This window comes from Brienomyrus brachyistius, chromosome 24 (genome assembly GCF_023856365.1).
Source record: "Brienomyrus brachyistius isolate T26 chromosome 24, BBRACH_0.4, whole genome shotgun sequence".
Taxonomy (NCBI): domain Eukaryota; kingdom Metazoa; phylum Chordata; class Actinopteri; order Osteoglossiformes; family Mormyridae; genus Brienomyrus; species Brienomyrus brachyistius.
The window spans coordinates 8,690,289-8,703,813 of record NC_064556.1 but is presented as its reverse complement, the minus strand read 5'-3'; the positions used below and the strand labels follow the sequence as shown (position 1 = coordinate 8,703,813).

General features: G+C 42.5%; 1 protein-coding gene across 1 annotated transcript; it reads right to left on the bottom strand.

The window, feature by feature from the left end:
- Positions 1–713: 713 nt before the first annotated feature.
- ccdc82 (coiled-coil domain containing 82) lies at positions 714–6,723 on the bottom strand. The gene is made up of 7 exons (XM_048995082.1): positions 5,967–6,723; positions 5,234–5,417; positions 5,026–5,118; positions 4,297–4,421; positions 3,342–3,512; positions 2,843–3,022; positions 714–2,080 (listed from the first exon to the last, which is right to left on the bottom strand). Exons 1-7 carry the CDS (start codon positions 6,540–6,542, stop codon positions 2,015–2,017), a joined length of 1,395 nt encoding a protein of 464 aa, XP_048851039.1. The 5' UTR covers positions 6,543–6,723; the 3' UTR covers positions 714–2,014.
- Positions 6,724–13,525: the final 6,802 nt, after the last annotated feature.

Here is a 13,525-nt window from a genome sequence, read left to right as displayed (position 1 = left end):
AGGAAGTTCCGGGAGTCTCCCGCAAATGGACAGCAGCTCCCTGACACTCGCTAATGATGTGCAATGTCCTGGAAATTTGGCCACAGTGAATTAAAATTTAGGAAACGTCATTACGCTATTCAGCACAGGAACAGGCAAGAAGTTGGCAAATATTATTGCCGCACAATCCCCCCTTCCTATGATCGACAAACGTAACAGGCAGCAATCTCCGGCCCCGTTTCTCCCTCATCCACCTTCCAAAAACCACTTTGCCTAAGGTGGGATATCTGCTTTTGTATGCCATTTAACATTAAATTCCGATTGACGGCTCTACAAGAGTACGTAACGCAAACTGTTTATGTTCTAGGTCTAGGACAAAAGCGATTTTACCGGACTTACAATTGCACCCCCTACTGGTTACATGAAAAAGCTATTATATATCTCCTATTGTTATATTTCAAAATGTAAATTGTGTTAGTCATATCTTGTATGTAATAGTCATTTATTGATTTATTTATACATACATACAGCTTTAAATGTGTAGCTGCTTGGCATAGCCTGTTAGGAGAAAAACCTAGTTTTCGATGCTATAGGACAATCGTTAATGTTAAATAAATATGTATACAGTCGAACCTCGTTACTACGTACAAGACGGGATATCAAAAACATGTACGTTATAAGCATAGAACGTTGTAACCACTTAGTGCAAGAAGGATGAAAGAACTCACGAAATATCCATGTAAATTATAAAACTTTAATAGACTTAAATTGACTACAAAACAAACGAACCCATCATTACTTGTTAAATAATTCGACAAAGCTCAATTTGGATCCTTGAAATTTTCCTTAAATTACTCACGATTACTTAGTGCCGGCCGGCGATAAACGGCAACGAAAATACACAACGGCTGATCAAAATGGATTTTTAAAATAAACATTCGTATCCACATTGGCATTTGGCCTGAAAATATTAATGAAATATTGGTCAAATTAAATCAAGACAAATGTGCATTGTCGGGCGAAGATCAGGTAGATACAGGTAGATGTAGCGACACAAGTTGTGGTGGGCGGGGAGAGCGCTGTACGTTGTAACGATGGTTAGTTTTCGTATTTTCTCTAGAAATTTGGATGTTGTATCGAAGTTTACGTTGTAAGGGTGTACGCTGTAAACAATGGCTGATACTGGAATAATACATAGGCTAAAAATGGGAATTAGAAACCTGTACGTTGAAAAGGTGAAAACATTGTATCCGGGGTATGTAGTAACGAGGTTCGACTGTATATGGTTATGTCGCAAACTCTAACCTCCGAGTGGATCTTTGCCGATGAAAATGCATGTGTTCCAATAGAAAGTGAAATGCTTTTATGTTAATAGGTTTGTACAAAGGACCTGATTCTAGAGAAAAATATACTAAAACAAACCATTAACCTGTACATGGCTCCGTGATGTTGCATTTGAGTTTGCACTTTTTGTCACAACTGCGATACCGTAGATCGATAGCCAGTGAAGCGGTAGGCCAGATGGATTTAGACTGCGGTGATAAGTTAATGTTCTGCATGCAACAGGTGAACGAAAACCATTAATTTTGCAGCTACAAATAAAGAATGTTGACAACAGGAACGTTTGTACAAGAATTAAATTTAAAAACAGTGACTTGAGTTCAAAGACAATATTGGTCCAAAATGTACATTAACTGAGAAATATTGACTGTACGGCAATAAGTAAACCGGCATATGTGACTTAGTCATGCCTGCCTCCTCCGCTTCTCTGAAAAGCTCAGCAGCGTTTGGCATACTTACAGCCAGGTAAAACCAAACAAACAAATACAATAAGGATATCTTTGTTTCTGGAGTATTTGCAACCAAACTGAAGATAAAAGATGTACAATGAAAGACCATCCAGGGAAATGCAAGCGACACATAGAAAGGTGCTCAGTGATCCAGACTAAAAGCTTCACTTACACACATTGCATCATCAGAACCAGAACTGTAAAAAGAGATCAATGAGAGGATGTTATTATTCTGGCTTGATTCATTAGTCCAGTTTTTCTTCTTGAAAGTAATCAGCTTTGTTCAGGTGGTCCTCGAAATCTTCATATTGCTGAAGATCAAGAAAAGAGACATCAGTAACAGGCTTTACCCACTGCAATCAACAGTAATGCATTGTCATCGCGGTGCAGTAAGGAGCCTTGGATTTTTTTGATGGGGTGAAGTCATGATCCTTCAACAATATACCAAGAGAGGAGCTACAAGCCTTGAACACTGCATTGGAGGTGGAGCTACATGCCTTGAACACTGCATTGGAGGTGGAGCTACAAGCCTTGAACACTGCATTAGAGGTAGAGCTACAAGCCTTGAACACTGCATTAGAGGTAGAGCTACAAGCCTTGAACACTGCATTAGAGGTAGAGCTACAAGCCTTGAACACTGCATTGGAGGTGGAGCTACATGCCTTGAACACTGCATTAGAGGTGGAGCTACATGCCTTGAACACTGCATTAGAGGTGGAGCTACATGCCTTGAACACTGCATTAGAGGTGGAGCTACAAGCCTTGAACACTGCATTAGAGGTATAGCTACAAGCCTTGAACACTGCATTGGAGGTGGAGCTACAAGCCTTGAACATTTAATTGGGGGTGGAGGTATATGCCTGGAATGTTGCGTTGGAAGAAGGCATGTGCAAATGGCAAACGCCAGCAGGATGCTACAGTTACTCTTACAAGAAAAGCAGCTATACCAGGAGTGAGAATGCCTATGGTCTACACTCTGCAGCATGTGTGATTTGTCAGGTTGGGTAACATTGTATTCTGAAGCATTACACGGCATGATCCATTGCTCTACACGTCTAGTGACGAGGACACACCTGTCTGATCCAGCCACAAGCCCGCAGCCGAGAAAATGCCTTGCCGACCATATCCTTCACAGGAGCTTCCTCTTCCTTCTCCAACTCTGCCTTACACCGACGGGACAGGTGGTACTTGAAGTGCTTCAGCTGGTGGTAGACCTCCGTACGGTTGGCACAGACTATCCCTACCCGGAAGACCTGAGCAGTCCGGAAAACTGTTTACAACAACGTGCAATGCTTCTGGGGAAAGCAGATGCATCTACAGCATTTAAATGTGTCTGGTACCAGACAGCAGTAGAAATGAATGAATGATATTTGATATCATTGATATTTACAGTAAAGGCAGTTTAAAAAAAAAAACAAAAGCTATCAATCAATTAATTACCAAGTCACCTATAAGATACTGACATACAACCACTGACCAATGACTGTGTGTGTAACAAAAAAACATACAGAAACTGGTGTGCAACTCAGCCAATCACATCAGCTGCTGTGGGTACATGCTGCTGGCCACTACCTGTGTGTCATTAGGCATGAAGGTGTCCTCCTGCAGGGTCTTGCCGTCATAGAGCTGCCCAGAGAGGTGCACGCAGAAGCGGGTGTGCCTGTGGAGCTGACAGGCCTCACAAATTCGGTCACAGCGACCTATACTCAGAATTTTCACGTTGGGGTAACACTCCACTCTCTCCTGCAGAGGGCACCAAACCACAGATAGACAGGTGTTATCAAATTGAAGTTTATTTACTGAATACACAACAGTACAGCAACAAACGATAGGTACGGGCAAATTAAATGAGTTAACGCAGCCATTCATCATGCTTAGCGACCCCTTGAAACGTTCTTTAGACCAGTGGTTCTCAACCTTTTTTATCGAAGAACTCCGTTTCCAAAAAAATAATGTTTCCGATCCCCTACACAAGTTATGATATTGTTTCTGTTGCATGCATTCTACAATAATGCCCGACAATACCACTCTCCATCCTAGTTCTTTGTACTTGCGTATGCCATATAAATGATGTTGAAAAACGACTTTCAAGTTACGAAAGGCTGTTCGGAATGTAACTCGTTCGTAAGTAGAGGAGCGTCTGTATGTCAATATAAATGGTATTGCGTCGTCATGTATCTCATTTAGAAAATGCATCAAAATACCATATAAATTTAATACAGGCTACCACCCAGCCCTAAAGCAATGTCAGAACCGTTCTCTACAATTTGCAAATAAATTTTGCGGACCTCCTCATTCCTCACTGAGAACCCCTAGTGGGCTGTGCCCCCCCCCCCCCCCAGTTGAGAACCACTGCTTTAGCCTCCCAAATTAATGTACATGAGTAACTTTAAATAGTATGTTCTCAGTCATTCCCCATCAAACCCTCCTTGTAAAGACTTAGGCCCCCTTTTCATGAATCTCTCGTAACGCTCCCGCTGCACACCCTGCTATCACTCAGTACTCGCGCGCGACATGGCCTTCTTGCCTTGTAGCGCTCGCTCCAGCGGCTCCTCTGCTTCAGATTCACCAGCCGGGGGATGACAGTGCGCTCGTCCAGGTGGTGCAGGGATTTCTGCATCTCGCGCGCGTATCGCTTTGTCCGGACTCCGTCTGCAACATTCGACACGTCTGTCACTACAGGAAATACGACTATCCACCAATTATACCTTAGAAATACTTGGAAAAAAAACACAACCTTCAAGTGATAATACAAATGCAAAAACCTGATATCTCACAAGGGTCACCGCAATGGTCCCCACTTATGACTAATATAACAGCACCATGCCTCTTGTTCAGACGTTTCATGTACATGTTATGTAAAAGGCGGAGCTTCTACTCCTGAGCTTGTTCATGCATGAGAAATGTCTGACATGGGCTCTGATTTGTAGGGAACACCTCCCACTTCACTCCTTAAATAGCAGATGCTAGACCAGGGGGGTCAAACTCCAGTCCTGCAGCTCTGTGTAGCTTAGCTCGTTCCCTGTTCCACAAATGATTCGGCTTAAGAGCTGTGTGGTTATTAGCCAAAGGAGTTGAATCTGAGGTGTTAAATGAGGGGAAACCCAAAAATGTGCATGGCTCCAGCCCCCCAGGACTGGAGGTTTGACGACCCTGTTCTAGAGGATCCATTGCCCCCAAAGTATCCGTGTCCTGGCCTCTGCTGGCCCATACCCAGATGTGAAGCACTGCTCCCCACTGGGCCCAGTGTCCTTACCATACAGTGACTGGAGGAACGTCTGGTCACGTGCATTTATTAGCAAGGCCTTCACCACCAGCTCAAAGTGGTCCCGCTGGGAGCCGAGCGCCACTGGAAGGAAAGCAGACACGTGAGAGCCTGAGCGTGGGCACATGACCAAGGGACCCAGGAACGGCACTTTCTAAAGCACCACGCTCTCCACTGAGCTGACCAATCAGTGACTCACTCTGTGGAAGATGATAGGAGAGGAGGGATCTCTCCTGGCTCTCCCCTTCATCTCCATCTTTCTGCTCCTCATCCTCCACTATGAAGTCTTTCAGACTGTCACTCTCTGTCCCTTCCTCACTGCTGTGCAGCAACGTGCAGGTAGCATCTTCATCATCATCGGTGTCGTCGTCTTTTCCTGAGCCCTAGAAATACACACATTCTAGAATGACACAGAAAAGTATCACGTATGTTTGGAATGTGCTATTTTCCTATTATATGTTGCTTTGGACAAAAACATCTGCTAAATAAAATAAATGTTATAGTATAAAACCAAGTTGTCACAACAGCCAGTGTTCTGCAAGCAGTCCGAACTTCTGATCTAGTATCTGGTTTTTCTTTACCAACCCCGGAAACACATAACGTACGTATCAGAGGTGCCCAAGCCGTCCGTCGATCAACGCGGGATTAATGCTTTATATCATTGCTGGCCAACCGCTTGACCTACAAAATATACCATGGGCACTCCCCCCGATTTCCGATTTGTTGTTAGTCTGCCCCGTGACTGTTTTCCGTCTATAATGATTTTTGTAATAAACTAGCGGTCTATTTAAGATGTTGTCATGAAATGCAACACGATAACTGGAATCAGGTCCATCACATCCCTTTAGGAACATCACTGTCGCATTTCAAAACACTGGCAGGCGGTAGTGTGTCGCATGTAGCGTGTTATTGTGCAGTGCGCATGCCGGTACCTCCGCCGTCCCGCGTACAGGGCGGCCGGTCTTCGCCCTCCTCCTCTGCGATAGTTCCAAAAGCTTAGCCCGCCTTTCCCTTTTTTTCTCCTTCTCCCTCTCCGGCCGAGCTCCGTCCCCCTCTTCCTCCGCGTCCGATTCGGACAGCGGTCTCTGCACATTCATACGTTTTTTAGGCAGCACCTTTCGGACAGGTCGGCCCACTTCGTCGCTGTCGGAGCTACTGGAGCTGTCAGCGAAAACTGCGGTAGAGGAGCGCTTTCTCCCCGCCCGGGGCGCCGCACACGCCTCCTCCTCGTCGCTGGCGCTTCCGGCCGGCTGCTTCTCGTCCTGGCGGTCCTCTGCATCATCAGAATTGCTATGCACGGCGTTGCTGGAGGCGGTGTCCGCGGTGCCGGGGACACTGTCCGCGGGGTCGGGCACACTGTCCGCGGTGTCGGAGGCGCTTTCTGCGGTGTCGGAGCCGCTGTCGTCGGAGTCCTTTAGGTAGCCTAGGAAGCTTACTCGAGTCTTCCTACGGTCAACACGGGAGCCCCTACGGAGCCCCGAGCTGCTTCTCTTTCTTGTTTGGTACATCGGGCCACACGATCCGCGATCAGCCAGGCGGGGCACCCAGATGCGCGGTGAGGACCAGTGCCTCACGTGGGACAAAACGCTGGTGCTGCTATTGTCCTTGTTATTCAGTACCAGCAGATACGTATATAAGTATTTATGCAACACATGATACCGACACTTCGGAGCTCATCTCATCAAAGTAACGCCCAGCGACTCGGGGTAGGAAGTCTGCCATTAAGTTTCGTTTATGTAGTTTCACGTGACTAGTTACGTCAGACGCGTCCTGGGGCGCCAGAGACTATCGCGCACCTCTTGGTTTCCACGTTACTTTACGGGCGAATTTCAATCTTAATATTTGAATGTTCGCATGTGTACTTCACGTTCAGTAACTGGTGGCAGGGGCGTCAGAAACAATTTAAAAGGGGGGGGGGCACACTGGCATAAAACTAATATTTTCTGTTAAATAGGGGAGGGGGTGTCCACACGAATAATTATGAAATGTGAGGAAGACTCGTCCCCCTCACATTTAATAGCTGCAGTTATTAATAAATATGCATAGGAATACATACAACTCAAAATCAAGTGGTATGCATTGTCACCCATAGTCCATTATTTAATTATATATATGTGTGTGTGTGTGTGTGTGTGTGTGTGTGTGTGTGTGTGTGCGCGCCCACCGCGCGTATTAGGAATAAGCGGGGCGATGGGCACGGTGGGCAGTACGTGTGGTACGGTTGCAATAAACGCCCCCCAGTGATTAAACGCGGAACCGTCTGCCTGATTTCTACCTACAACATGACTCGGCGACCCACTTTTACAATATTTGACGATTATAGGCTGTGTGAGTGTGCACTGCGATGGGCTGGCCCCCCATCCTGGGTTGTTCCCTGCCTCGTGCCCATTGCCTCAGGGATAGGCTCCGGACCCCCCGCGATCCAGTAGGATAAGCGGTTTGGAAAATGGATGGATGGAAGATTATAGGCTATTTATCAGACCGTGCTTTCATACATTCCATTACCGTTATCAGTTTACTAGTTTATAAACAAGGAAGTCCTTCCCTTTATTATCCAAAGGAGGGAAATTACACAATATGATTTCCTATACACGTTTAGTAATTTAAGTAATCAAGTAAGAGAATGTTCTGGTGTAGTGAGCTGAAATACCTAAACAAAAAAGATGTTTGCCTTTATACGGAAGTCTGTAGAGGCCATGCATCAACTTTTTTTTTCTTTTCATTATCCTGAGATCGCGACTTCATTTTCTCGTTATCTCTACGTAACCAAAGTCGTTTTCTCGAGATCACGACATATTTTTCCTCGTGATCTCGACATAACCAAAGTCTCTTTCCCGTGTTCTCGCAGCAGGTTTTGTACGCGGTATACTTGACTTGGTAACGTTTATTACTGATGTAGATTTGCGCACCACCGCATCCGCACACAGAATGGTGATGTCTAATAAACTCCTTATTTGAACACTAAAACAAAGGTAAGTAATCAGTCTTACATAAACCGTATTATTTCCGTCACTTAATTTAACTATTTAATGTAATTAGTAAACGGTTATCATCAGTTAAACCTAGCAGTCCGTGAATATGTCCTCTCGATTACTGCTTAAAATTTGCAATGCTTTAATAACTGTCTACCTTGTAATGTGCACATTTTTTTGAAAATTAATTAAATGTTATGTTTTATTTTATAGTTTGTGTTTCAGATGGTATCAATGACAGTCCAAATATCTCTAATAATTTAGACATATTTAAACTGATATAGGCTATTACGCGATTTTTTGTCAGATAGCAAACGTAAACATGTTTTTTTACTAATAAATACGTACTTATAATCAAAAATCATTATTACCAGGTATTAGTTAAACGTTTTATTTGCAGATATGGACGGTTTAATTGCAGCATTCAAAAAACGGGCTGTTTCCGATCGGAAACGAATGCTTGGAGAAACTGCAATAAGACAAGGTTAGCTATATAGGCTAATAACGTATTTTGTACATTATATCTCTGTTGGATACGTATCTAAATCGTGTTACGGTGTGTCTTTTCTAAAGACAACCGGAGTTTAGTGCCAGACTATGCGCTAGCTGTTCTAAGTTCTGTGGAGTAGTATAAATGGGACATCAAGTGTAGTAATAGAAATGAATTTCTAAGGACAGATGATGAAAGAATAGAAGGAAGAGATAGATGAGCGCAATCAGTTCAGTCTTAAAATCAGTTAAGTGCTATACTTCAGTTGTTGAGTCTGCATAAGGTGTTTGGTTTGGCTTAAAAACTGATAAAGGTCAGTACATTATTTTTCGTCAGCTGTTCAGTTTATAAACTAGGTTTGGTGATTGTGGTGATCATTCATTCCGTAATTGACTTCATTTTTCAACACTGAAATTCAAGTTTAAAGCTCCTAACGTTTAAATGTCACAATCAATGAATTTTTATATCTCCAGAGCCAAATGACACGTTTTTCATACCGATAGCTCTTATCGCGCAGTCCTTTTTTCCCACCATTAGAAACCACCCACTTTACTAGTTCATTTTGTTTAAAAATGGTTGAATACTTGCATAGTCTTTATTACGGGAATTGGGAAGTAAACTATCACACACTGTTGTTAGTGGGTAGTAGGTGAAAGTATTGTTAAACATTTGAGATAATTGGTAAGCACGTGGTATAAATTAGTGAAGGAGTTTAATCAGAGTCTAAAGAATTATTTAAACACGGACGGAACTGGTTATATTAATGAATTATTGCTAATTGCTAAAACGATGCCTCATGACTTATTTCCAGCGGGGGTATCTTCAGTTACAGCTTTAACATTTGCATATATTTCATTTGTTGTTTGTGTGTGTGTGTGTGTGTGTGTGTGTGTATGATGCAATTATAATATAAGCCCGAGTTTGAATATATATATATATATATATATAAAAGAAACTGAATATATGGAATGAAACTCTTCACATTACACAATATAAACCCTTAAACATGAAAATCCATGAATATATGGAATGAAATTGAATATATCTATAAAATCATATATTCATTTTAGGAATTGTATAGTCCAGTGTCATCAAGCGTGGCGCCCTCTTCTGTTTTCTGTGTTTGATATTAGTCCGTCCCGATGTTGCCGCCGTTTGTACTGTTGCTAATGTTGCAGAAATTTGCAGACGTCACAGACATACTGTCATATTTAAATTTCACAGTAACCTTCACAGCCGCCGCACTTTTGTTCCCCATCAGGGGCCTTGTTATTTTTTTGCCAGCAACAGAATGTCACATGACAAGCAGAACTCTTGAAACCTGAAAAAGGGTCATGTAGGTGTTCGTTATGAGCACCTGTTGTGTACATGTTTTTTCCACAGTTCAGTAGTTTAATTAAGTAATTAATTACCCATTTACTTTCAGAACCTCTCCCTAGCATTCTGCTTTGTTATGTCGTATTTGCTCTGTAGAACAGAAAAGAAAAGTAAAAGAGAACGTGAGGAGAGTGGCTTAAGTTTATAGTGGTTGGTGTGTTTTCAGTTTTATTTGAACTTGAAAATGCGTTGCATTGTAGTTTTCAAATGGTCTATTTTAACTAGATATTTTCTCTTTCTTTGACTCCAGCTTGATCCTGATGTCGCTAAATTGATGCCCGATGAAGAGTTATCAAGATGTCTACAACGTTACGGAGACAGAAAGTGGAAATAAATGGATGACATACCAGAATCAGTTCAAGAACAGAAAGAAATTTGCTTCCAATTACCTGTTTCAATAAATAAAAGTGAAACTGATTTCATGACAAAGCTCATGTACTTCAGTTTATTTCTTGCTTCAGTTTATTGGTTATTCTGGTTAGTTAAATTAGCTCAGTAACAAGCTGGATAACAAAAGAGTTCATAATGTAAGATATGATGCAGTTGTATCATTTTCTGTTTACAATGACACCTGTAAATTTACAAAGCATCGTAGCTTTATCTATATGCCTAGACGTTGTCTAATAAAAGGTCTGAGATCTTTGTAGAGTGTTAGTGCCTCTGGGCCAGTTTCACCGTTTTCCAGGCCATTTTCCTCCATGACAAGAACGCAAAGCTCAAACAAATCATGATCACAAGGTATGTCTGACTTCCAGAGGCAGATGTCTTCCTGGATAATCACATCCAGTTTTTTTAGATCTACTTGCTGCAAGTAATCCCTTGACCTCTGGGACATTGTACATGAGGAAGGGTCTTCCGTGATGCAGATCACGTACATCGCAGGGTCTGATGCCGTGATTGTTCCACATGTTGACAAGTGTCCAACTCATCCTTCATAACACAAAACACTTAGGATTTATGAATAGCTACACAAACACACAAGCAGAAAAACACTGCATATGTAATATGTCATAAACTTAAAACCATATACAGGAGTATATTAGATTAGTTAAGAAGTACCTGAATTATTGCAAGGAAGCAAAATTGTATTAGACCCTTGTCGATGGCATCGCCTGTAAACTCATCCGTCGACTGTAGCTCTTTGAAGACATCCATCCAGGAAGCTGCATTTTATCTTCTATAGACACCCCACCAACTTTCAGTTCTCTGGTTTGCTGGGCTTGTTCCTTGTAAAACACATGGTCGCTGGATTAATTCTTGCAACAAAATCGGAACGAATTATCTGTGGACAACCACCTCTGTCAGCAATAGCGCTGAAATAATACCCGGCAATTACACGTGGATTATTAAGCTTGCAAAGTAAAGTAAAGTAAGCTTGCATCCAGATAATGTGCCTTGAAAATCCATCAATGCATCCGTTAACAGCTATGTCGTAGGGATTCAATTTATCATAAGAATCCATATACCATAAGTAGTTAAGGCCAATCACAATGTAATGTCCTCTATGCAATCTTCTTCCTTTCCTCTCCTACACGTCAGCGGGATCCAGGGTTACCTATCTAACTCTTACCATTTGCCTAGTAAGGCTCAAGCCATTTAGCCGACATCTTTCAAACATCATCCGGTAACCATGGAGACGTTCCGGGCCCTCCAGTTGGTTGGTAATGAAACTGACTACTTGTTCAGGTTCACTATAATCTCTCCGACGGTATACCTGCAAATGTCTGAGCCTCCTTCTCAAATGACGAACACTAATACGATTATTGTCTAGCACCAACAGACACACGATTTCCTCTTGGGACAGTCCACGATCTGATGCGTTCGTCCATGCGGATAATTACGGATAAGTCCGTAGAGAACATGCGTAAACTTTTTTTCGTTACCACGTCAAGTATGATACAAAATCATAGGAGAGACACTTTGGTTATGTCGAGATCACGAGAAAAAATAAGTCGTGATTTCGAGGTAATGAAAAGAAAGAAAAAAAAGTTAATGCGTGTCCTCTACAGACTTCCGTATCTTTATGAGGGCTTACCTGCCAGGAAATGCATTCCCGTTCTCTCATTTGATTCTATCACGAAATGCTGTTAGCATCCAACATATTTAACGAACTACATAATAATTACTGAATTTTATAAATGTGATATCAACGAAACACGCAGGGCATTCATTTTACGGCAGCTTACTTGTATCACACTTAAGAAACTGGCTCATTAACTTTATTAGTTATTAGTACGTTACAGAGTTCGCATTGATGATTGATGTTGGTCCATTGTTTGGGTTTATGGGAAGATCAACTCACAGGAACATGCGGGGGCATCCGTCCATCCATCCATTGACTTAAATCTTAAAAGGTCTTAAATCAGAATGCTGTTTTGATAAGATACTTTGTTAATTGCAAGAGGATTTGTTTTGCATACAGTGGTGAGGTACAAGTGCACAGATACAAACGTATTTGGCTCTTTTAAGTGCAGAGATAGTATACATATAGTGCAAACTGTCATGATCTGATTCCGCCTATTCCCCATTTGGCCAGCAGAGGTCGCTGGCCATCCTATAATCACCTTATTCTCAGGCCTCATGTCTTGACCCCTTACACGTGTCTCTCCGCTGCTAGTCTGGTTCCGTGTGTGTGCCTGCGCTCGCTGCGTTTCCCAGCTTGGTCATTGTCATTGTATGTGTTATGTCCTAAGACATTCTTAATTGTGTTGGTATCAAGATGTTGTGCATATGCATGGATGTTGCGTTGCAGATTGCTTGTGGTTTTCTCAGTTCTCTGCTCCCTTCTAGAAATAATTGTGGAGAGCAATAACTGCAGGGGGACAAGGACAAGTAGGGAGACTCTGTGCGTACCAAAATTAACTTATTGACGCAGACTGTGGTGGCAGCTGCTAGAATAACGTACCGAATAACATGGTATACCAGATAAAGCGAAATTGCTAGAAAGTGGAAAAGTACGGACAGGGGCGGGGGCCACTTGTAGAAGGGTATAAGACACACATGAATAGTAAGGAAGTCGAACCCTGTTGGGATACGGTGTATCACAGACTTCCCAGATCTGTTGGAATAAATGGAATAAAAGGTTATTGGAATAAACGGTTATTGGACAATTCATCCACGCCTCCAGGTGATCTCTTCTCATCTACGGACCCGGTGGAGTCGGCTTACTCCAACACAAGCAATGAAAAAAACCAGGGGGCGTAGACCTGCTCGTTAACATGACCAGTTTTGATTGGCTGAAAGGCACTGAGGCTGGAGATAAAAGCCTGGCCGCTCCTGACCCTTCTACAGAGTGAATCCTCTGTCACTGTTTGTTGGTTGTTTGTCCAGGTTTACAGTAGGGTGTGCTGTAAGCAATGTTTATTGCTTTTCTTTCTTTCTTTGTTGTAATTAGGCCTTTTGGGAGCTTGGTAGGGAGGTGGGTGCCACTTTTGTTCGAGTGTGCTTTTCTCTTGTTTTTGGTTACTTAGGGAGTGAGGGCGGTTTCTGTTAACTTGTTTATTTTTTGTGTTTTGAGGTAAGGTAGTTCCACTCCGAATAGCTGGTCTTGGTTGGTTTGTTGTTTTGGCTTTTCCCCCTCCCGATGTTTACGTTACGCTCCCAAACCATTGTAAATAGCTGTTTTGATTAAAAGCATTTGTAATCTGAGAAC

Coding starts and splice junctions, on each gene's coding strand:
- ccdc82 (XM_048995082.1), bottom strand. CDS start 6,542: ATGTACCAAACAAGAAAGAGAAGCAGCTCGGGGCTCCGTAGGGGCTCC. Junction 3,023..3,341: donor TCATGCCTAATGACACACAG/GTAGTGGCCAGC, acceptor CGGACTGCTCAG/GTCTTCCGGGTAGGGATAGT. Junction 2,081..2,842: donor CTTGTGGCTGGATCAGACAG/GTGTGTCCTCGT, acceptor CTTGATCTTCAG/CAATATGAAGATTTCGAGGA.